Source organism: Pholis gunnellus (assembly GCF_910591455.1).
Source record: "Pholis gunnellus genome assembly, chromosome: 15".
Taxonomy (NCBI): domain Eukaryota; kingdom Metazoa; phylum Chordata; class Actinopteri; order Perciformes; family Pholidae; genus Pholis; species Pholis gunnellus.
Window position 1 is genome coordinate 16276083 of NC_136542.1, and position 23460 is coordinate 16299542.

Below are 23460 nucleotides of genomic sequence, written 5' to 3' on the forward strand. Positions count from 1 at the left end.
CTTGAAGTCAATGGGTGTTTCAAACAGGTGTTTAGTTAGGATTCAAGGATCATTTATTATCATATAGTGTTGAGCAATGAAATTCAGTTGTGGCACATTTGCTACAAAAAAATGTCGAAGCTTTTAGGTGTCTTTAGAAGAGCTAACAAGTGGCTCAATGAGACTACAAACGTCCCCACGCAGACTCGTCCTCCTTCAGCTTGGGTGGTGGTGACGTGAAGTCATGTGACCGTGGTGGAGTTCCTGTACAGCCTAATGTTAGCTTTTTACTTCTGCTGATTTCGTTAACACTTCAAAAATCATAGAAGCGGTGTTCGTTTGTGAAGATTATCTTGCTGAACAAAACTTGTAAGTATCACAAACGTTTGTTTGCCACAGAGCTTATTTTCTACAATAATCAGAAATCCAATGGAAAATGTGTTGGACTTAGGGAGCCAGTGCAACGCTAACTTCTGTTGGCCAACGAAAAATCCCTGCAGCACTCTATAGTGATGGAGACGGTGTTATTGTCATCATGTGACCTGAGCTCTAAAAATAGAACAGAACATGAGCTTCATGGGCTTCAGAAGGAGCCACGCAGTAGTTACATGTGATGGAAGCTCTTAGAAGCTTTCTGACGAGGTTCTGATTCAAATACACTTTAGAAAAGTTCCTGAATGTGTTGTCTCATTATCAGACATGATGAGATGCTGCACAGATATTACCACATACACTGTCCTACCTCTCTCGCACACACACACACACACACACACAGCAGTGGGTGAGGTCTGGGCGTGACTGCCTCCACCAGGAATGCAGTAGTGTGTGTTTTGAACTCTCCGCATACTGTACAATCTCGCCCAGGCAGCTCTGTCAGTTTCTCTGTTCATTCCAACTGACGGACAGACAGAGAGACTCTGATCAGCTCACATGAGCACACTGACGGGGTCAAAGGAGGAGGAAGAACACAAGCGACAAGAGCAGGTGTTGTCTGGATAGATGCAGCGACTGAAAGAGGATTTGTGTTATTTTGGACACCTGCAGGGTTTCTGACTAACTTTTGAAGAAGCTCTACTGAAAGGCCCACAGGCGGATCTACGTTTCAGATTTCTACCTCTGTTTATTTTTGGTTAAAATCCGCGTCTTTGGAGTCGAAGCTTCACTTCAGCATCGCCGTCTGACTTTCATTCTATTTCTCTGGATTATGTAGAGCGTGTCAAATAATTTCTCAGAAGAAATTCAGGGTGTTCTTCAGTGAGAACCAGGTGTTTCAACGTTGGAATGACATTGGAGCTGGAGCTGGGCTGACAGCAGAGCGAATGATCTCCACCACAGGTGTTCATCTGACACCTGAGCGCTGCTACACACACTGCTGGAGCTCAACATGGCATCTCAGCGCATCACATAGGAGACGATCAGAGAGGTAAGAGACCCGGGATGATCCGCACACTTTGTGTACAGCAGGGGTCAGGGGTCGCCAACCTTTCTAATGCAAAGCATCATTTTTAAATGTTCTTGTTAATCAGTATTTGACGTATCGACATTGAGGTCGACATTTGAATTATGACGCCACTTCAAAACGGATCTGTAACTTTATTCCATTCATACAGTAGGGGTGGGGAAAAAATCGATACAGCATAGTATCGCGATATTTTGCGTGGCGATATTGTATCGATACACGGAAGCCAAGTATCGATCTTTTATTCTATAAACCAGTGGTTCTCAAACTTTTTCTGTCACGCCTCACTTTGGAGGAAGAAAAATGTTCCTGCCCCAACAACATGTAACAAAATGGTCCATGTTGAACTTTCATTGAAATAACAACATTTTGTGACTCCTCCATCTGTGCTTTTTCAAATAATAGAAAATTGCAATTACTTTCAATAAAGAGTTTTACTGAGTTTTACACTGCATATCTTTTCAAAACAACAATAACGTGCAACCTGTGAAAACTAAACAACATGAGAGCAAAATATGAGCTTTAAAATGTAGCATTCTGGTGTACTCTGAGAATAAAATTAAGTGATACTTTAAGCAAAAAACTAATTTATTATTCAGTTATTAATCTGTATTTCAGCTCTATTATTATTAACCTTTAACATTTTTTGTCATTTAAAAACAAAGATAGCAAGAGTAGCGAGAACCATCGCCTGTACAAAATAAAGTGATTAGTTTTCATTACTGTATGGCTTCATATTAATTACACTGTTACTGTACAGCTGTACTTCTATTTGCAATTAATATGCATTCAATCCAGTTCAATTATTTAAATGAAAATGATAATCTACTCTGGCTAAGGTAGCTTATCAAGAGTAAAATAATAGCTGTGATTTAACTGCACGTGGGACTGTTGGGACCGGAAGTCCACTGGCTGTGGTCATCACAGTGAACAGTGTCTGCAATGTGATGAGAGGGCACGTGAGCCTTGTTGCTGTAGTTCATCTCCTTGGAGCAGAGGCTGCATTTAGCATACCCTGCCTTATCAATGTATCTAAAACACTGTGACAGCAGGAAGCTGTACTCGTCTGTTTAGACCTCCACCTTTATCCAGGCCCACCTCCACCTTTATCCAGGCCCAGCTCCTTCACATATCAGCCCTGCGTCAAGCTGCGCTACACAAACAGCGTCCTCTTCCTGAAGCTCTTTGACCTCATCATCTCATCAGTATCTGGGCCTTTCATTCTACTTTGAGTTAGAACAAACAACCTGCAACCAGATCCGCCGGGGGGGGGGGGGGGCATGTTTCATCACGTTACATTTTTTCTCCTAAATCGCGATAATGACGAACGTTAACAGTCCACAGAGTTCCGCATGCAGTGAACGTTAACTTAATCCAGCAAGTCTGAACTGTAACGGAACATAACGGAACTTAAACTTTAACGGAGGGAAAGACGCTGTTGACATCTTAACGCTGATTGGCCAAGACTCGACACGTCACATCAAAGATGTTTTATTGTGAAGATCACCACATCACCTTTTCTCCTCGTCTCACTCCAACCTGAGAAACGCTGGCTGGCCAGTTGACCCCCCCCCCCCCCCCCCAAAAAAAAACTCTACGGATCTACACGATTCCCGTGGATGGTATATTTTGATTTTTTTTAAAATCGGCAATTTTGCAGGTATGAATAAAGTTCTTGAAATAAAAAAATTCTGCATTTCCCCCCGCGCCCCACCTGCAATACCGCTGCGCCCCACTAGAGGGGCGCGCCCCACAGTTTGAGAACCACTGCATTAATCCAAGATTTGTACCGCTTTTCTTTGAGCGTACCCTAAAACCACATTGCTCTACTCCAGGATTTGTTAGTACCCCGCCGCCATTTTGGTAACATAACCCATACATTTATACATGATCTTCTTTCACCCCTCCATCAAGGTTGACTTGATAGGTTCCCCAGAATATCAGTGTTACCGACCTCAGTTTGGTTCCTATAAACTATACGTTTGTGAATTGTTTTTAAAGATGTATATCTTTGGCAGCAACCAATGAGCTTGGAGCTGAGAGACGGGGTGGGGGAATCAGACAGAATTCATAGACAGACTAACTCATTGTCGGTTGTGCTCTTTTGATTGGATTTGTCCACCAATAAGAAAAGTACAGAGAGCTTGAGGACCACAGAGCTGGTTAGAGATGAGCTCATCAGGAAACAGACGGCTTGTTAGCAGCCTCATCAACACAACAAGCTCTTATCAAACATTTACTGACTGAATCGTCCTTGAGGGAGACAGTGACTCCCCCACCAGCCGGAGGGACTGCTGTTCTGTCAAGGACACTGACCTCTGACCTCCGCGTGGTTAGAAAAAACACTTTCACAGGGTTCGATGAAGTATTGATTAAACTCAGGGCTGATTGGTTCATCTGAGCGTCAGGGTGAATAATAACCCTGTCATCAATCTATACACGACATAACCATACACACACGTTGCTGATCGTTATTGGAGTCCTGCAGCAACCGTTGGTGAGCTTGAACACATTTATGTAACTGAGGCAAGGATACTGACGGTGGACACTGTCAACTATTAACAAAGCATGCATGGACATCAGTTGTCCAAGTTCCAGTACTTTGATTTACGGGTGTATTTATTGTTTGTGTGCCGGTCAGTGACTCAATCTGTCCAGCAATGATTGATGATGCAGAAAAAATACAGTATGTTCTGATGTTATGGTCCCAAGGGGACAGATCTTACTCACTGTGGGGATTCCTGACCTTTACTCTATTAACAGTCACAGGCGAAACCTTTTAGTAATATCCAGTGGTGAAATGTAACTAAGTTCATCCACTCATGTTCCTGTATTGAAGTTTTTCAAGTACTTGTACTTGAGTATTTCCGTTGATGCCACTTTATACTTCCTTTATGTATTCAACTTACTAACGAGCTTTCAACCACAGCTCAGGACCAGCTGTTATCGTGAGATGACAAGTGATGACAGGTGAACACGCTTAAAGCTAGGGTTGGTAATCTTCTTCGAAAACATTATTGATATGTTTGTTGAAATTGTCATTACTTCACGACAGCAATCGATAGATCAAATAATGTGAGCGACAGAAACAAAGGTCCGGTATCTGTGGCAGTCTCAGGACTGTAATAAGCTCGTCCAATCATTTCATTCGGCCTGTATGTAATGATTGGACGGGCTGCCTGCCTGCGGGTATTCTGGCCTTTCACTCATTGCTCAGCACCGGAGTCTTCCACAAGCTGCTAGCTTAACAGCTGTGAGTGCTAACTTTAGCCATGTTTGTTGTTTACGTTGATCTTTTTGGGGGCGTGGCTTTGGAGGGAGGGCTGAAGGGGCGGGCTCTTAGTGTTGCCGACTTGGCGATTGTCTTGTCGCTATAGATTTATCAACGTTTGGAGCTAAACTTTCATTGGAAAAGAGATGTCAACACTGGGCACAAGGACACGCCTTTAATGACAACCTAGAATACTCCCTCTGCTGATGAGGACTGTAAAACGACTGAAAGCTCCAGAAAATAAAGTTAGTTAGTTAGTTAGTTAGTTATAATTACTGTTGCCCACACGTCAGCGTATCAGTAATAATAATGTGTTAATATGAACAATTAACACGGACAGGGGCCATTCTGCTGGATAATGAGCACTTTTACTTAAAGCTGCGCTAATGCTAAATGCTAGCTCTGCAGCTTTTGCTTTAGTCTCACCTCTCTCTTGCTATCAATCAGTTTTCACTTTAACAAGTGAAAAGTAGCAGCACCAATCAGCAGACACAGTTAGAGACACAAAGTGGAGAAATCTGCAGCGAAAGAGATATTTTCCCCTTTTTCACTAACTTGTATTCATCATGTGCACCCAAGTGGCCAACAAATACATGAATATAGGTTAAAGTAACATTTTGATTGTACAACTTTTACTTGTAATGGATGATTTTTATTTTTTTTAAAGGTGTCTGAATACTTCTTCTATCACTGGGATATCAGTTACATGCATATTGTCTTCTCAATTTAAACTTCCGTGTTCACAGGAAACAGTTTCCTCTCCTTACATGCAGACTTGTCTTTTCAAAATAAACTTCTATCATAGGATTACCAGCAAGGCTGGCGGTTCGATCCTTGGCTGCTACGTGTGCCGAAGTGTCCCTGAGCAAGACACAGAACTCCTGACCGCTTCCCGGGCATTTCTCAGCAGCCCACAACTATAATAAAGTTGAAGTTTTTTGAGGTCAAACTCTTGTTTCTGAACAGGAATCGTCGTTGTAGCTAATTGTCGGCTAACCTAAGTAGCTGCATGTTCGTTGGTGTGTGCTGGTTTGTTTACACGTGTGAGGTTGTGGGTCACTGTCAATTAATGCACACTTAAACAATTTAAGTTTACCTTGAAAGTTTTAGGTGACTTAGGTGAATGAATACAAAGATACGTCACGTCCTCAAACACAGGTTTAGCATTGTTGTACAGGCAGGATGTGGGGGATGCCATTCTGAGAAAGGCTTTCTCTGTTTTCTGCATGTCTGAAACCGGCTTTCCTCTCGACATTTGGGGAATGTTCTATAAAATGATACAAGACATCTAGAATATTTCCATTTGATAGAATGATGCATAAAACATGAATGCACAACACATGTGATACTGTCAAACTGTGGGCGACAGGAAAACGGGTTGAAAACCAGTGGAGAAATAAAATATTAGCATAATATTAAATATTGAAATACAAGTTATTTTCATATTTCCTCCACGGTATGAGTTGGTTTCAGTGTTTTTGAAGTAATGCTGCATCTCTACAGACTACCTAACCATCAGAGCTCTGTGTTACTGACGGGACTTAGCAGGGAACCATTTCCCGACTTTTTTTTGACAAGATATTTTTTATTCAAAAGCATTAAAAACTCCATACCTGAATCAAGTTAAGCATCACTTTTCACTGGGCGTGAATGTCCTCGATCGACATCTTCCTGCTGAGGGTGTGTCTCTGCGTGCCACGTCTGGCAAGTCATCCTGCTTCACATAACTGCCCTGCCACTCCTACACCTCCTACACCTCCTACACCTCCTGTCAGCCCGGTCACGCCTTGACATTGCAATTACTGACGGGTTGGTGCCGATCATTAATCTACATTCCCCGTTTAAACCAGATTGGGATCAGTGACAAGAGCAGAGAGATCAAACGACCTCATATATCAAGCATGGATCTAGATGAGATGATGGTGAGGAAGGTTACTGACTAGCTACAAGTTCAACATGGTGTGTTGTGCACTTGTACCTGATCCAGGCTGGTTGATGAGTCATGGTTCCTGCATTTAATCACTCAGGAAGGTGTGCTGTGCTTGAAAAGACAACTGTTTCATTGTTATTTCAGTTGTGTAAGTTTATACATCAAGGTCTTTGCGCATTTTCTTCAAAAAACATTTCAACATCCGTCGTAGAAATCAGCAACTCAATCCTGTCAGAATGATGTTGAAGGGTTAGCATTTGTTAAGGATTGTGTAACAAGTATTCTGTAGCTGTAGCAGGTCCACACATTTCTCCACCCCCCTTTTGGCGGCCACAAAATGTGGCTCTGCGGCCAAGTGTGTGGGAGCAAAGGTGTTTGTTTGTCTTCTGGCCAATTGGCAGAAAAGGGGGCGTGGCAGTGAGAGTGGCCGAAACAAAAAGGGGCGCAGCACTTCTGAATGGAGTCGAGCACTAAGGCCGAACTCATGCAGCGTTTTTCTCGTAGACTCTTGTTGCAGGCATCATTGCACTCAGCAAGTTTTTTTCCTTTTTCATTGTGGGTTAGCCTTGCCCCTAATACTTAACGTATTCTTTCATAACTCATGAGTCATTTCTTGTAGACACTTGTGGGAAGTGTGTTTTTACACAAACTCCTGTAAAAACATTACTAAAGTATTACTGAAGTGTTGATTTCTGTCTGAGGCTTAGAACAATTGTCCTTTAAAGATATGTATCTTAAAGTGAGATACATTTTGTAAGATACAGGGTATTTCTTTAACTAATAGATATCACCATGAAACTTCCCCAGTTGATTACGTACATCTAAACAATTTGTGTTTGTATTCCAAGTTTTCTCAAATTTTTAAATATATATAACAAGGCATTATCTAATGCTAACTTTGAGTGAATTTAGCAGAAGTCTACAGACACAAAGTAGCAAAATAAACACCTAAATGAATATATGAGATGCTTTCCTTCCAATAGTCTGAAAGAAGACATGTTATGGAAGAAAACTAGACCAAAAGTCTCAAAATGTACTATGTTTTTGCCTCTAATGTCATGAACATGCATACAAATTAAATTACCAACTAACTTTAATGAAGTAAGTTGGTCTAGAAATGCAGTCCGTCCCCATGGTGGTGCTGAACACAAGCCCAAGTGCTGTGCCGTGTAGCAGTCAACCCACTCTTTATCGTTTGACTCATCTTTTTGTTTCCCTCTTTAGTCAGCACTTCTGGTGAAGTAACCATGGTGTCCCGGGTGAAACAGCCCGAGGGGCGTGGCCTGTCCTCTCTGTTTTCTTGCTGCTTCAACGGGAGCGACCCACCAGAGATCACCCACTGCCAGGACAACACCAAGACCGTGACCATGGCTATGCTGGAGCCCAACCTGCCCATGCCCCCCCCTCAAGAGCTGGACTCCATGTTCACTGAGCTGGTGGTCAGTCAAAGTTCCTATTCTGAATGCATTCAAACATCCATATTTATTCAGCAGCTTTCTTCTTATGTTCATCCTTCTCCCTCTCCATCCTTTCTGCCTTCTGTCCCAGGATGAACTGGACCTTACAGAGGAGCACAGAGCTGCCATGTTTTCGTTGCCAGCAGAGAAAAAATGGCAGCTCTACTGGAGTAAGAAATTGGTAAGGAACTATAAATACAACAGCCAACTTACCTGTTGGTAAAGTAAAGTAAAGTTTATGTATTGTGAGCTCTATGGTAGCTGCTTTTCTTGGATTAGGATTACTACCGCTAAAGCCTCTGTTATACTCGCAAGCAGAGGATGCATATCAGACATTCACAGAGGTGAGATATGTCTTGGCGAAGAGTACGTTTTGATCAATTAATGAAATATTAAGGCTTATGTCCTGGGAGCATTTTTGTAGTATTGACCGGTGTCTCCACCAGTACCCTCGAAGTTAACTGCTGGTCACTCTTCAGCTCCGCCAAGGCTTCCTGCCTTTCAACCTCAATGTTCTGGCTCCAGAAAACCCAAATCTAAACTTCAGAAACCTGCGCTGATGTCATGAATCCCCTACGACAGCCTATGGGTGGCTTCATATGATGTTACCTTCACCACGACTGGAATCCATCCCCGTCTTGTGTACATTTCAAAGCACGATTCTTAAAATTACAAAGTAGTAGGATGACACATAGATTTGTTGTCGAGTATAACTAAGTATATCCATGACCCTGACCTGTGTGTCTGTACATGTCTGTCTTGCAGGAGGCCGAGGAGAATAAAGGAGCAACCAGATGGCCAGAGTATTATATTGATCAGCTCAGGTGCATGGCTGCTGTGAGTAACTCTCTGCGTTTGTACTGATATTAAATTCCTGTTACGGCTTCTCTCTGTCACGTTGAAACTCCTGCCCTGTAGTTTTGTGGAACGCCTCTGCGCCTCGTTTGATCAGGACCTGTAGCTCGCGGTGGGAACATTTCATTCTTCTTTTTCTCTCTGACTTTGTTTTGCCTACAATATTTACACTTTGCTACATGGTAATCAGATTAAAAAAAGGGGCAAATTGCACTTATCTGCTAAAGTTTATGGATGTGTTTGAAGTGTAATATCATTAGCACATTATCTGTTGTAGATCAGAACTTGAGACGGGTGGATATTCATGGCATTAATAACCTCCGCGATCCGTTCTTTGTGAATCTGTCCATTTGTTTACATCCTGCTAAGTTCATTCAGAGACACAGACAGATTTATCTTTATTGCAAACTTTTTTTATAAAATGTAAAAATATTGATGAATTTTAAAGCCACTTTGAGTACATTTAAACATGTTTTTTGATGTTGTCTCTGTGTATCAACAAGGACGCTGCAGATGACAAAGTATAACAAACTTATTTCACCAGAATAACTTGATACGTGGGGCCTTTAAAATGGATTATTTTTCATTATAGATATTGTCATACATATGTTGATATATATCTGCCTTTGAATAATAATGATAATTCAAATGCCATTGCAATTATTTGTAACTTAACATCAGCTAATATCACGGAGTGCACCGATCCTACACTACAAACCAGAAACATTTAGTTCTAGGGGCCAAACTCTCTCCATTATCGCCTCTGAGTGAGTATGTGACCTGTAGTCAGGCATTAATTAGTCCGACCCTCTCTTCCCAGAGGAAGACTCTGCTGGGACCGGAGGATGAGGAAGAGCAGGGAAGACATAAAATCGTAGATGGTCTAAAGACAGCGCTGAGGACACAGCCAATGAGGTACAACTACACACACACTATTCTGACATTTGGAGATTTCCCAGAGCTGCATTGCTTTCCCCTGTACTGACCTAGAGAGTAACCTTCACCCTGTGCCATTCTGACCCATCCCCTCCAGGTTTGTGACTCGATTCATTGACTTGGATGGCCTGTCTTGCATCCTGAATTTCCTCAAGTCAATGGACTATGAGACCACCAACTCTCAGGTCCACACCTCTCTGATCGGCTGCATCAAAGCTCTGATGAACAACTCGCAAGGCAGAGCTCATGTGCTGGGTCACTGTGAGAGCATTAATATCATCGGCCAAAGTCTCACCACCGAGAGCATCAAAACCAAGGTACACACAGTGCATTCAATACCCCGTGATGACAAAGAAACACCTCGATGTTAGAATGATTTTAGTGGTCTAACTTCTTAAATAGAAGAAGTTTGCACCAACCAGGACTGGTAAACCCAGCTGGTAAACTTAGCCACGTGTCACTGACTCGTCCATCCCTTTCCTCTTTGAGTCTTTGCAGTCTGATTCCTGTTTCAGAGCTCAGAGTTCTCTTTTGAAGATGTAAAACTGAAGTCACCGTCAAAACACAGAACATGACAATTTTTGCTCGAAGATTTAAAAAAAAAAAAAGGATTATGTCCACAAGAAACGCTAAACAACTGCAGAAAAGCAAAACCACAACAAAGACAAACAGATTGTTCACAAAAAGACCATCAAAAGACTCAAAACCACCACAAAGAGAAGCCAAAAGACCACAAAGACACGTACAATTACTACAGAGATGCAGAATTACCACAAAGACACATCAAAGTACCAAAAGAGACTTTGAATGACGACAAAGAGACACAATAAGACCACAAAGAGATGCAAAAAGACCATCAAGAGACACTAAATGACTACAAAGAGAGACTATACAACCAGAAAGTGTCAAAAAACTCAATATGTACAAAGTTGTGTCGTGTGTTTTGTAGGAGAAAATAATAAATGCAAAATAGACAAAATGATTTCTCCTTCACATGGATGTTTGCAAAACACAGACCCTGATGGTTGAAACATTACCTCATTCAACTTTTGGGAGCTTTCAGTTTTCCTTTTGCAGCCTGCCGATCTTTTGCATGCGTATGCTGCTGTTTTGGTTTCGTTCTGTTTTCAATGAATGGAGGGTCACATAAAAAGTCATCACCAGGGCCTGAGGGCGCTGCTGAGGAAATGTAGCTGAAGAAACAAAGTCACTTCAAACAAACAGGAATAAATACTGTATTTGGCCTGTTCTTCCAAGATGCACCTGGGCAGATGACAGTTAATCAGGAGGAGGAAACCCAAAAGTTTACCAAAAAGACCAGACAAACAGGCAGGTGTGCACTTCTCTGAGGATTACACTAGTCATGGCAACGTGTCAGACGAGCCTTGTGACCACTCATAAAGGTGACACGGGAGCATGCTTCTAGTGGTCTTCTGGTTTTGTTGACCGTGATCACATTTTTGCCCAGATCTGATGACAAGATCATATAATAATAAAGTTCTTCTCCGTCTCCCTGGCAGGTTGCAGTGTTGGAGATCCTCGGCGCGGTGTGTTTGGTGCCAGGGGGCCACAAGAAAGTACTAGAAGCCATGCTGCACTACCAGAAGTTTGCCTCGGAGAGAACTCGCTTTCAGGTCTGCTTCTGTCTCGTCTGTGTGTGCTTCTCTTAGTCTTCTGCTAGAGACCGCTGATATTCAAGGATTCAAGGATTCAAGGATCATTTATTGTCATTATGTAACACGGGAATGCATGACCAAATTCAGTTGTAGCCCATTTTTGCCACACATATTCATACTGTATATCAGATTGGGACAGAAAGTAATCGGCATCATTTGATCTGAGTCCACAAGCAGCAAATCACATCAAATGTGTGTCAATTTCACAACACAATTTACAACGTTTTCCAATTTTGTGGGCGTCAAAAGAAAGGAAGAGTGTTTTATAATGGTGTAACATGTTTTGTCTTTTGTCTGCAGACCCTGCTGACAGACTTGGATAGATCCACAGGCCGCTACAGAGATGAAGTGAACCTGAAGACTGCCATCATGTCCTTCATCAACGCCGTGCTGAGCCAGGGAGCAGGAGAGGTGAAGAAGCATCTCTCGTCTGTTTGAAACATCGTCTGTGCATCGTGTCAAATGTCTTACAGGACTTGGGTTTGTGATGTAGCATGATCCCAAAAGATGTACGTCTAGGTGTGAGCACCTAGGTGTGGCATGATTTTATTTTCAAAAGTTAATATGTAACGTGGCAACACAAAGACAGTGTTACCCGTTCCTGCACAGGGGGATGCTTTCTTTATGTTTGTTTAATACTCTGTCTGAACTCTCTGTATAACTTTTCTACCTGTCTTATTTTGAGATATTGTCGACCCAGAACATGAATACGATGATTATATTTTAGGATTACGGGATACGCTGATGACACTGTTGTCTTCCTTCCTGCTGTGTGTGTGTGTGTGCATGTGTTTGCGTGTTTTCAGACCAGCCTGGAGTTCCGCATCCATTTGCGTTATGAGTTTCTGATGTTGGGCATTCAGCCGGTCATTGACAAACTGCGCTCCAATGACAACGCCACCCTGAACAGGTAGCTACGTCAGCTGCGCCAACAGGTGCCAGCATTTTCAAACCAAAATACTGTGTCATTGAATGAACAAAGAGGAAGCAGGACGGGGTAACATATTTGCATTGATTGAGTTCAGTTGTTTATTGTGTGTTGTTTCCAGACATCTGGACTTCTTTCAGATGTTGAGGAATGAAGATGAGCTTCATCTGTCCAAACGGTTTGATGCTGTAAGTCCATTTCTCTTCCTGAAAGGTTTTCTATATATGAGATCCAAGATCTTTAAGGATGAAAATCAATAAACACCGTTAGTTCTGACACACCACAACTTTAAGTGGAATTTAATGGAATCCTGGAAAACAAAATAACACATTAAAACATGCTGCATACTATTATTATAAGTTCTACAATTATACACTTTTTGACAGTCGCTGTGAGCTTATTTGTGATTTGTGTTTGTTTTACTCTTGGCTTTTATTTTACTTCAATCTCTTTGTGTTTTAAATGTGTTCTGATTTATTGTTAAGCACTTTGTAACAGTGTTTTGAAATGTATATACATAAAGTTTATTATCATTATTACAATTACGAAATGAATGCCATTAAAAGGTGAAAACCAGACGTGTAAAGCCTGCTGATGAATGTCTTCTGCCTCAGGTCCATATAGAAACTAAAAGTGCCAGCCAGATGTTTGAGCTGATCAAGAAGAGTCTGAACCACACTGAAGCTTACCCTCACCTCCTGTCTACACTGCAGCACTGTCTCATGATGCCATGTAAGACTGGCTGTCTGACTGCCATTCACTTATTTACTTTTCATGTATTTAAATCTCCATGAAATGACCCATGGTCTGTCTGTCTGTCTGCAGTTAAGCAGAGCAGTACCACTCTTCATTACTGGGTGTTGTTGGATCGGATGGTTCAGCAGCTGGTTCTGCAGACGGACAAAGGGGAGGACCCCGATGTCGCTCCACTAGAGGAATTCAACGTCAAAAATATTGTACGCATGTAAGTTTCTGGGGTTTCTTACTTTGGGGAGCATTAGTGCTGCAAACTCTGTGCAGTTTTTAGTAATGATAACAGATGAGATTCAAACACTACCAGTGGAATAGTGCTCTCTCAGAGGAGAACATTCTGTTCACGTTTCACATTCAAAACACGTCTACAGGTTACCAGTAATCTGAATGGTAATCATTATAGCTCTAATGATGATGATGAAAAGAAGTAAATGAGTAAGTATCTAACATATGTGTAATTGTGTAAAAAAAAAACACTAAGATAAAGTGAAGTAGGAGATAGTAATGTCATGTATTTTATGTTCATGTTGCTTTAACCCATGTCAAGAAAAGCAACGTTGACTTTCCGTTTCACACGGGACATGGACACTGGTCTCCTGGGTGATAGTAATAAGGAATGTCTTTGGACAAAACAACCGGCTTTGACCTTCTAAGAAAATAACAAATAGATTGTTTGCCTGTGACTATGCCTATTTTTACATCATTAAACATATCAAGCCTATATTTCTAAGTAATTAATTATATACATTTTGATAGGTACATTTTTAGCCTACTATTTTGTGTGTAGTAGTGTGTAGTAGTAGTAGTATAGATGCAAATCATGTTTGGAAAACTTCCTTCAGTTGTATGTGTGTGTGTGCTCGTGTGTGTGTGTGTGTGTGTGTGTGTCTATAGGCTCGTCAAGGAGAGCGAGGTCAAAAAATGGAAAGAACAAGCTGATAAAATGAGGAAAGGTAAACACTATACGCAGTAATAACATGGTAATAGTGGGGAAATCGTTTGATAATAAAGAGGTCATAATTAAGTAATATGTAAGTAATAACCAGTTAGCTTGGTATTAACAAGGGTAATATCCAGATAATATAGATTGAAATGTATGTAACAGGGTAAGTGCTTAGTAAGTGTTTTGCTAATTTCACTATGTAATCAACAAAACCCACAAAGCCTGCAAAGTTGGCTCATCAGGGTCCCAGCTCGTAATCATAACACTTGTGGTAAATAAGTCCAGATGCAGCACGAATGGCCAACACTTTGATCGACTCAATGAACAACCTCCCGTAAGTCACCTGTCTCTGTCTGTCCCACCTTCTCTCCAGAGCATCACAGCTTGCAGCAGCGTTTTGAAAAGAAAGAGAGGGAGTGCGAGGCCAAGAATGAGGAGAAAGAGGAGATGATGGCGATGCTGAACAAGCTGAAAGACAAGCTGGAGCGAGAGAGCAACGACCACAAGCAAGCTCGGCTGCAAGTGGGAGAACTGTCTGCTCGGCTGCAGCAGCTCAGCTCTGTATGTCCGCCAACACCACCAGATACAAATGTTACTGATCCTTTTCTCACAGTGTCCGTCAGATCCCGTCATCAGTTCATAATGGATCCAATTCTGTTGTCTTGTTAGACGTCCAGTGTTCCAGGAGGACCTCCTGTGTCTTCTGGCGGTTTAGTCCCTCCCGGTCCCGTCCCGGCCAGCCCTTTTTCTTCTCCTCCTCCTCCTCCTCCTCCTCCGCCACCTCCTCCTCCAGGAGGCCTGCCAAGTTTTGGCATGGCTCCATTCGCCCCGCCTCCTCCACCCGGAGCTCCACCGGGAGCTGTCCAGAAGAAGAAGAATATTCCTCAGCCATCCAACCCTCTGAAGTCATTCAACTGGAGCAAACTGCCTGAGGTACACTTACAGTGTGGGACTAGTGTTCCTGCTGCTACACGTCCTACTGATACTGTCACTACTGCTGTTATATTATACCACTACACAAACTGCTGTTACTTGTGCAGTACAACATGTTCTCACCCCCATCTCTCCAATGCCCCACTTGGTCAGTGGCCCTATATTTTGTGGTCGGTTTTGGAGTTTTACTTCGTTTTTAGTTTCATTACGCAACAAAAGCTCTTGGTTGGGTTTAGTAAAAGATTGTGGTCTACGTAAAATGCATTTTGTCACATAACTGGCATTATTTAACAACGTAATTACATAACACAGTTATGGTAAAATGAGTCCACATTGACTCGAACGCCAGTGCCTGCTTTGCTTCAGACCAGCCCAAAATGAAACTGTTATATACAGTATTTGTGAGTGTCTTCAGAGGGAACCAATGGGCTTGGAGCTCAGGGCCATAGAGGGAAGTCACACTGTATTTTCATTTGTTGGATTTATTGACAGTAAGAAACATCTAGAATAGCATCTGATGCTCTAATCAGCTGATGGTGTTCTTTTGGAGTAAACAGCTTAAATCTCTGGAAGAAGAAGTTATTTGAACCCTGAATAAATGTTTTGTTGACGAACACACACGTATTGTTTGTTTCAGAACAAGACAGAAGGAACCATATGGAAAGAGATCGATGACCTCAGGGTGTTTAAAGTTCTGGATCTAGAGGAGCTGCAGAGGACCTTCTCAGCTTACCAGAAACCACAGGTATCAAACAGCGACTCTGCATAACATGTGTCATACCGTCAGCAACACTGTCATTTTATACTATGCTCATTCATTCTATGAGTCATTGCCTTGTCTATCCACCTACTCATATATTCCTATTCATTGTGTCACAGACACTTGTCATGCTCAGTCGAATGAACGAATGAAGATTTTTGTTCCCAGTCTTATTACAGATTATATTCATAATATATTGCATTCCATCACTTTTCTGTGTATCAGCAGAAGGATGCTGAGGATGAGCAGGCCGTTGTGAAGAAAGTCAAGGAGCTGTCAGTGATCGATGGTCGCCGAGCACAGAACTGTAACATTCTGCTGACACGGTCAGTGTGTAGCCTAGAATGATTATCCTCCATCCTTCAAAGTTGAACAAACTCCTCTCTGATACAGCCTCAATACAAACATGTGCATGTTATGTCCGTGTAATGCATTGCTTGAGGGATTCATTTGAATTCAAAACCCCCGAATAACAAAAGTAACGTGAATGTTCGTGTCGCAGTCTGAGGCTGACCAATGAGGAGATCCGCCGTGCCGTCCTGACCATGGATGAACAGGAGGACTTACCTAGAGACATGCTGGAGCAGGTGCCAAACATACACTCAAAGCAACACAATATACATGTATTGATATTGTTATATAAAACTACATGTACCATGATTTGAGCAGCGGATTTTCGGATAATATTGAACAAGTTCAGCCACTGTGATGCGTGTTTCTAATGGAAGAAAATTGTATTTATTTAGGACTCATGGTTGTCTGATAAATACATACATAAAGAACTTATCAAATGCATTACACATTTTTATAATTTGCGTGTGTGACAGTTACCAGTGACAATGTTTTGTGTGTGTGTGAAGCTTCTGAAGTTTGTTCCTGAGAAGAGCGACATGGAGCTGTTGGGAGAACACAAGCACGAGCTGGAACGTATGGCCAAAGCAGACCGCTTCCTGTATGACATGAGCAGGTACACACACACACACAAACACACACACATACATGCATAAGCAGCAACCCAGCCTGTATATGTCTTCCAGCAGAGACTGCCTGAAGCAAATGCACTCTGCCCTCGAGTGTGTCCGTTAGGAACAGCTGTACCTATAACTATAACTATAACTAGTTCTGTTCGAGCATGACCCGACGTAGAGCGGGTCCAGAGCTGTGTGTCATAGCAGCACTGACCAAAGGTCACGGTGTCATTATTAGGACCGGGATGTAATTTCGCAAAAATCACCCTAGCTTCAATCGGGTTGGGTTCACCGCAAGTCTTTTTTTTTAATATGTGCACTCATTCGCCTCTTTTATTTTCAGTTGAGCAAGAATGCTTCATGTTATAACCAATGAGCGACTGTGATGCATAATTTGAATATCGACATTTGTCTATTGCCATATTAATTGGGCTCTGGTTGGGCTTGGACATTAAAACTACGTGGGCTCAGAATGTATTATTTACAATAACAGAAACGCACAAAAACACATTCAAGTTTCTACTCCACTAACTACTACCGACCGAGCCTGAATTAGCACAATAACCTGTTATTGTGCTAATTTGGCCGTTGGAGTGGTAACAGGTTAGCGTTTACCTAAAAACCAAAGTCTACGTAGGATTTGCAAAGACGTTTGATGCGTAGTTGTGCGTTTCATCACATAGGGATTGACATCGAGTAATAAGCTATATAGTTCCCCCTCCTCCTGCTGACAGTTACCAGTGACAATGTTTTGCTGTCTCATTTGTGTCCTCCCCAGCATCAACCACTATCAACAGAGACTCCACTCTCTCTACTTCAAGAAGAAGTTTGCTGAAAGAGTGGCCGACGTCAAACCTAAAATCAAAGGTAGGCTACTTCCAAAGAGTGTTGATGTTCATTTGAATCTGCGTGTCACTAATATGCGTCTTTAAATTGTGTGTGCGTGTGTGTGTGTGTGTGTGTGTGTGTGTGTGTGTGTATGTGTGTGTATATATATATATATATGTGTGTGTGTGTGTATGACATTGTCTCTGCGGTCTCAGCTCTGGGTCTGGCGTCCAGGGAGGTGGTGCAGAGCGGGACGCTGCGGCAGCTCCTGGAGGTGGTCCTGGCCTTCGGGAACTACATGAACAAAGGACAACGGGGGAACGCCTACGGATTTAAAGTGTCCAGCCTCAACAAGATAGCTGACACCAAGTCCAGCATTGACAAGTACAGTTCACAGCAAGGCTTTGTACATCACAGCAGCGGGACAAACATAACATAATACAGGAACCTAGTGTTGTTCATAATCTTCTTATAACACTGTATAATCATAAATATAAGTGCTCATAAATATCCATAGTATTGTATAACACAGTATGAAGCATTTTATAATGACTTTAAGATCAAGTATCATAATACTTCATAATTGCTGGTCACTCACTGACACAGGGATTATATGTATTATAAGACTCATCGGAATATTTTTATAATGCATTATAAGCACAGTTATAATGTATTATAATGTGATTACTCTAAGTGGCTGGTGGGAGCTTTAAGCCAAGTAATGACATTCCTGATGTATGGGATAATATGATACATTACAAGCTGGTTAAAAGTCACTGTAATTCGTCATTATTTACTTTAAGAAAATTCTAAATAAAAATTCAAGAATAAAACATAAAACATAAAAATGTTTAACAGGTCATACCAATTTGACCCCCTGAATGATGAACATTTACATTTCACTAGTGAAATTATAAACCCCTGAAACAACTCTACCTGTATAATTACACCGTGCTATAAGCAGATCATATGCATTATAAGTCTGTTTATGATGCATTATAGACACGGGCTTGCAAACAAAGTCAGTGAGTGACCAGCAATTATGAAGTAGTATGATAGTTGACTTTATAAGTCATTACCAAGTGCTTTAAAATGTTTATTAAAGCCGTATGCATGTTTATGAGGGATTATAACTATAATCATACAGTGCTCTAAGCTGATCAAAACACATTATGTTTATATTACATTATCAACATCGGCGTCATAGAAAGCGTCGCCATGATTTTATCTGTTTTTTCAACTATGACGAGTCAAATGTCTGCTTTGAAGAAAGGTCTATTTGTAAGTTTGCTTTGAAAAGTCGTGATAAACGACTGACTGCTGAATGTACAGTATGTGTTGTGTGTTTGTAGAAACGTCACTCTGCTCCACTACATGATCACTGTACTGGAAAAGAAGTACCCGAAGGTGGCAGCTTTCAGTGAAGAGCTGCAAAATGTGCCAGAGGCTGCCAAAGTCAAGTAAGAACGAGCAGGAACACTCGTATTGTCGAAGTAATACATGCGGAATCAAGTCTATTGGCGTAAAATGTATAGGGCCAGTGTGCAGCATTTTGGGGGATTTATGAACAGAAATGGAACGTAATATTCATAGCTATGTTGTCATTCTATCACCTGAAGCTAAGAATGGTTGTGTTTTTGTGAGTCTGACACGGCTCTGTTTCTACAGTAGCCCAGAATGGACAAACTAAACACTGGCTCTGAGAGCCTTTCATGTTTTTACGTTACCTAAAGGCCACCATAGTTCTCCGACACACTTGTAAAATGTGAGCTACAGAGTTTAAAACCATGGTTAACCAGCGGCCATCTGACTTCTGTTGCCCCTATAGTGGAGTTATTAAGGTAAGCATGGCCTTGAACAGCGTTACCACAGTCTTGGAAAAGGAGGTGTGGTGTATTGACGAGGCGGACACACATGTAGCGTTAGTTACTTTATTCGGCCATGGAAAACTCTTAAGGCTGTACTGCGCATGCGTACAGTTGCGCAGTAGTTACTATGAAAGGACCTTGTTCACTGAGGTCCAAAAAGCATTTGTACTCATTTCAACCATATAACTTAATGTGATCAATACACCACAGGAGGTGTGAGCGGAGGGGTATTCAGTTGGTTGCAATCTGCAAACCTCACAGCTAGAAGCCACCAAATCTTACGCACTGTCCCTTTATATGTATTGTCAGCATGGTTTAGTCGCATTTAGAAAACCAGTTGCAGGCTTCTGAACCGTCTCGCCTTTTAAACTAAGTATACAAGCTCTGTGCAGCAACACTGGGATGGTACCAAACCTGGCAACCTCACTGACAAGACTTGTTGGACTCTACCTAGAAGCAAAAACGTCCAAAAAAAGTTTCAAATGTTAATTTCATGATATGCAGCTGTCACGTTCCTCATTATCTCCATCCTCCCATGTGTCCCTCCACCTCTTGCGCTGTCTCTCCAGTATGACAGAGTTGGAGAAGGACATCGGCAGTCTGAGATCTGGCCTAAAGAGTGTTGAGGCGGTGAGTGAGCTCAGAGTGATTTACAATCTGTTCTTTGCCTGTATGTTTAATCGCCCCAATGGTCTGTAAATCTATAGAAGCAATGCATGAATAATGTGATTATCAGTCCGTGTGTTCGTTCATCTCCAGGAGCTGCAGTACCAGCGGGGTCAGTCCCCTCAGGGTCCTGCGGATAAGTTTGTCCCCGTGGTCAGTCAGTTCGTCACCGTGGCCTCCTTCAGCTTTTCGGAGGTAGAGGAGTCACTCAGCGAGGCCAAAGAAGTGGTGAGTAAAACAGATCGTTGTTATTCACATTCATTTTGTCCCGTTTTCGGCCTTCGCCTTCAAAGACTTTGAACATCCTCGTAACACTGAAGGAATTCTGCACACCAAGTTTGTGTTTTATTAATTTGTTATCCAATAATTATCACACACCGAGTCCGATGCATGTTATTCTATTTGTTGCAATGCAAGACAAAACTGAATAACGGGGCTAACGGGGCTAATCATCAGCTATCATAAAGCTGCCTAGAGGACAATCACTACCGTCTAATCTGTCCTACGGCTTTTGTTTTGGAACCATGCAATAGTCCAAGTTGTTCTGTGATCTCCTGCCACAATCTGTCTTTTAAATCTTGCGTTACTTTGTTTATCGTACTTTGTGCTGGCAAGTGAAACCCAGTAAATCAGCTCATCAGATGCCGTTTTGGATGATGAGGTTTTCATTTACGGCGGCTCTGAGTGGTCAAACAATTTTGATGGATGCAAAAAAACCTGTCCCAAAAACTTTAATCTCGGACAGAGGTTTCGGAGTCAGTGTGTAAACGTGATTGACACAACGGAGGAAAAAACACGAACTTGGTGTATAAAGGCCTGAAGCAGATTCAGACAAGAGTGTAGCAACTGACCAAATGATCACCGTCCGCCATCATGTCTCCTGTCAAAGTTTGTAAAGGCACTGAGACACTTTGGAGAAGACTCGCCCAACCTGCAGCCGGATAACTTCTTTGGGATCTTCGACACTTTCCTCGAAGCTTTCTCAGAGGCCGAACAGGACAACGAAAGGATGGCCCGACGCAAGGAAGAGGAGGAGAAGAGGACACTCATGGAGGCACAGGTAAGAAGACATTGTCAGAGAGAGATGTCGTGAGTTTTCATAGGATGCTAAATGCATTTGAATTGTCCGTTACCAGGTGTCAAACATAGTGGTTAGATAAATAAAAAGTCATGACATTGCCTACCCGCTTTCCCTGTGATGAGCACCTCAGTCATAGATCAACGTACAGTATGTCCATCCGTCCTCTCCTGTCCTGACCTCTCTCTCCTCTCATCCAGCTGAAGAGAGACAGGGAGCAGAAGGCGAAGAAGGCCAAAGCAAACGAGGAAGAGGGGGGCGGTGAGTTTGATGACTTGGTGTCCGCTCTGCGCTCCGGAGAGGTGTTCGAAATGGACATGTCCAAAATGAACCGTAGAAGACAGCGGAGACATAACTTGTTTGACGGCAGCAGGGAGAGACCCGTGACAGAACTGAACCAGCAGGAGGACTCGGTGTGACCTCTGAATGTATGGTGTCGCTGGCACCGACACCAGCAGACTCTTGAGCTGTCTGAAACTACAATTACACTCTGTAACAATGTATCTGATGTCCCGTGATGAATCTATCTGAATGTGTGGACCTGAAAGCAAAAAGACACACGTTCTCAGATAGAATATGTGAGTCATTATAGTACGATAATTATATCCTTGTGTATTTGCTCAAGTTTGCACAACTCTGGTTTGTGAGTTCCATTAGAATTGTTAACTTAAGAAAATCTGTCAATTCATCCTCTAAAAATCCACTGATCAATGTAATATTCATACCAAATTTTGAAAATGGATGATTTAGTAACTGTCAACTATAAAGTTCTGACAGTTTCCTTTCTTTAAAGTGTTACTCCGTCCATTTTTTTTAATGCCAGTTTGCAAATATCTACAACTACATCATGCAATAGTTGCATTTATAAAGTTGATGTATTCATTGTTAATATTTACAATAGATTCGAACAAAACAATTTTGGGTGGATTGCATTCCTTTAAAATTGATAATGAGGATTGTTATTCTCTGACCAAGGATCAGTATTATCACTTGATACGGGTAGATATACAATAGTAAATGTAATATGGGTGAAATTATGAAGTGTTTATATTATAAGAATTAGGACAAACACAGGACTTTCACCCAGGAGACCACTGTTAGTGTGCAACCAAAAGTAAATGTTGAGTTTTTGCTTGTTTTGTAACGTTACGTAAGAAAGTCCACTTAAGGCAGTTGATATCTGTTTACGCTTCTTAGCTTTTTATGATACGATGTGCGGTTACGTTGTTGCGTCATTGCGTTTTTATGAAACGTGTTTAGCCGGCCCAGCTACCAAAAACACAGAATAGAGAAACTCAGATTACAACAAACACAAAAGGAGTGTGACTTCATTCCCTGGTCAGGACGCCATCACTATATCTATACTTTGAAAATAGTTGTTTGCTGCTATATTAATGCTCAAAATCTCATATATAGAACTTGTTTACTCATTTGAAGTAAGCGTTCGGTGTGTAGATGGTGTTGATCCATCTCTAAGACTGCCTGTATCCAACTCTGTCTGTTGAGAATGTGGCCTTTCAGTTGAATGGCCTTTTTAGTTGAAACTGGCACTCAACACACATGTTCCTTTATCTGGTTCCATTTACATAACAACGTGACATTTCTAGTCACAGACCTCAGAGGTTCAAGATGCATCTTCCTGAGGAATGAATGTTTCCACCAAATCTGTCCAAAACTAGTTTTTTATTGTTCTATGTAGATTATTCGGACTCTTTGAGTTTATGTAATTAAAAAAATACAATGCTAATTCTGTCTGTTCAAAATGTTGTGAAATGTTGAATGTCGGTAAAAGTGGGAATAACAATATATCTACAATGTGTTTTCCTTCTTTGTCATGTTCTTTTTTTAAAGAATTGTAGATGATTTAACAGATTGAAATTGAAGTAGAACAGGGAGGTTAAAAATAATAATACTGTAAAACTGTCAATGCTACCCTGAAATAAAATATACTGTAGCTGATGTTTATGTTCTGTGATACATTACAGTGCTGTAGCATACACACACACACACACACACACACGCACACACACACACACACACACACACACACACACACACACACACACACACACACACACACACACACACACACACACACACACACACACACTACAAAGAGCAGAGAGAGAAGACATTTGGTTTGGACCTGACTTCTGAACCAAAACAGCATGG

General features: G+C 41.7%; 1 protein-coding gene across 2 annotated transcripts; it reads left to right on the forward strand.

The window, feature by feature from the left end:
• Window positions 1-874: 874 nt before the first annotated feature.
• daam1a (dishevelled associated activator of morphogenesis 1a) lies at window positions 875-23240 on the forward strand. 2 transcript variants are annotated; one of them, XM_079174946.1, is made up of 26 exons: window positions 875-1402; window positions 7864-8078; window positions 8188-8277; window positions 8862-8933; window positions 9772-9866; window positions 9985-10204; window positions 11408-11521; window positions 11864-11974; window positions 12370-12473; window positions 12613-12679; window positions 13106-13223; window positions 13317-13455; window positions 14139-14197; window positions 14561-14748; window positions 14857-15120; window positions 15758-15865; window positions 16106-16206; window positions 16383-16467; window positions 16741-16847; window positions 17627-17715; window positions 17892-18060; window positions 19029-19136; window positions 20114-20174; window positions 20304-20438; window positions 21100-21270; window positions 21489-23240. In XM_079174946.1, the coding sequence occupies exons 2-26, from the start codon at window positions 7887-7889 to the stop codon at window positions 21705-21707; spliced, it is 3186 nt and encodes a 1061-aa protein (XP_079031072.1). In that variant the 5' UTR covers window positions 875-1402; window positions 7864-7886; the 3' UTR covers window positions 21708-23240. The 2 variants fall into 2 exon arrangements, with proteins under 2 accessions (XP_079031072.1, XP_079031073.1); XM_079174947.1 differs by having other exon boundaries at window positions 16109-16206.
• Window positions 23241-23460: the final 220 nt, after the last annotated feature.

Bases quoted from the DNA above. Each gene is read 5' to 3' on its own strand.
- daam1a (XM_079174946.1), top strand. From the start codon at position 7,887: ATGGTGTCCCGGGTGAAACAGCCCGAGGGGCGTGGCCTGTCCTCTCTG. The intron at 8,278-8,861 runs GTAAGGAACTAT...TCTGTCTTGCAG, and splicing joins TCTACTGGAGTAAGAAATTG to GAGGCCGAGGAGAATAAAGG. The intron at 12,680-13,105 runs GTAAGTCCATTT...CTTCTGCCTCAG, and splicing joins TGTCCAAACGGTTTGATGCT to GTCCATATAGAAACTAAAAG.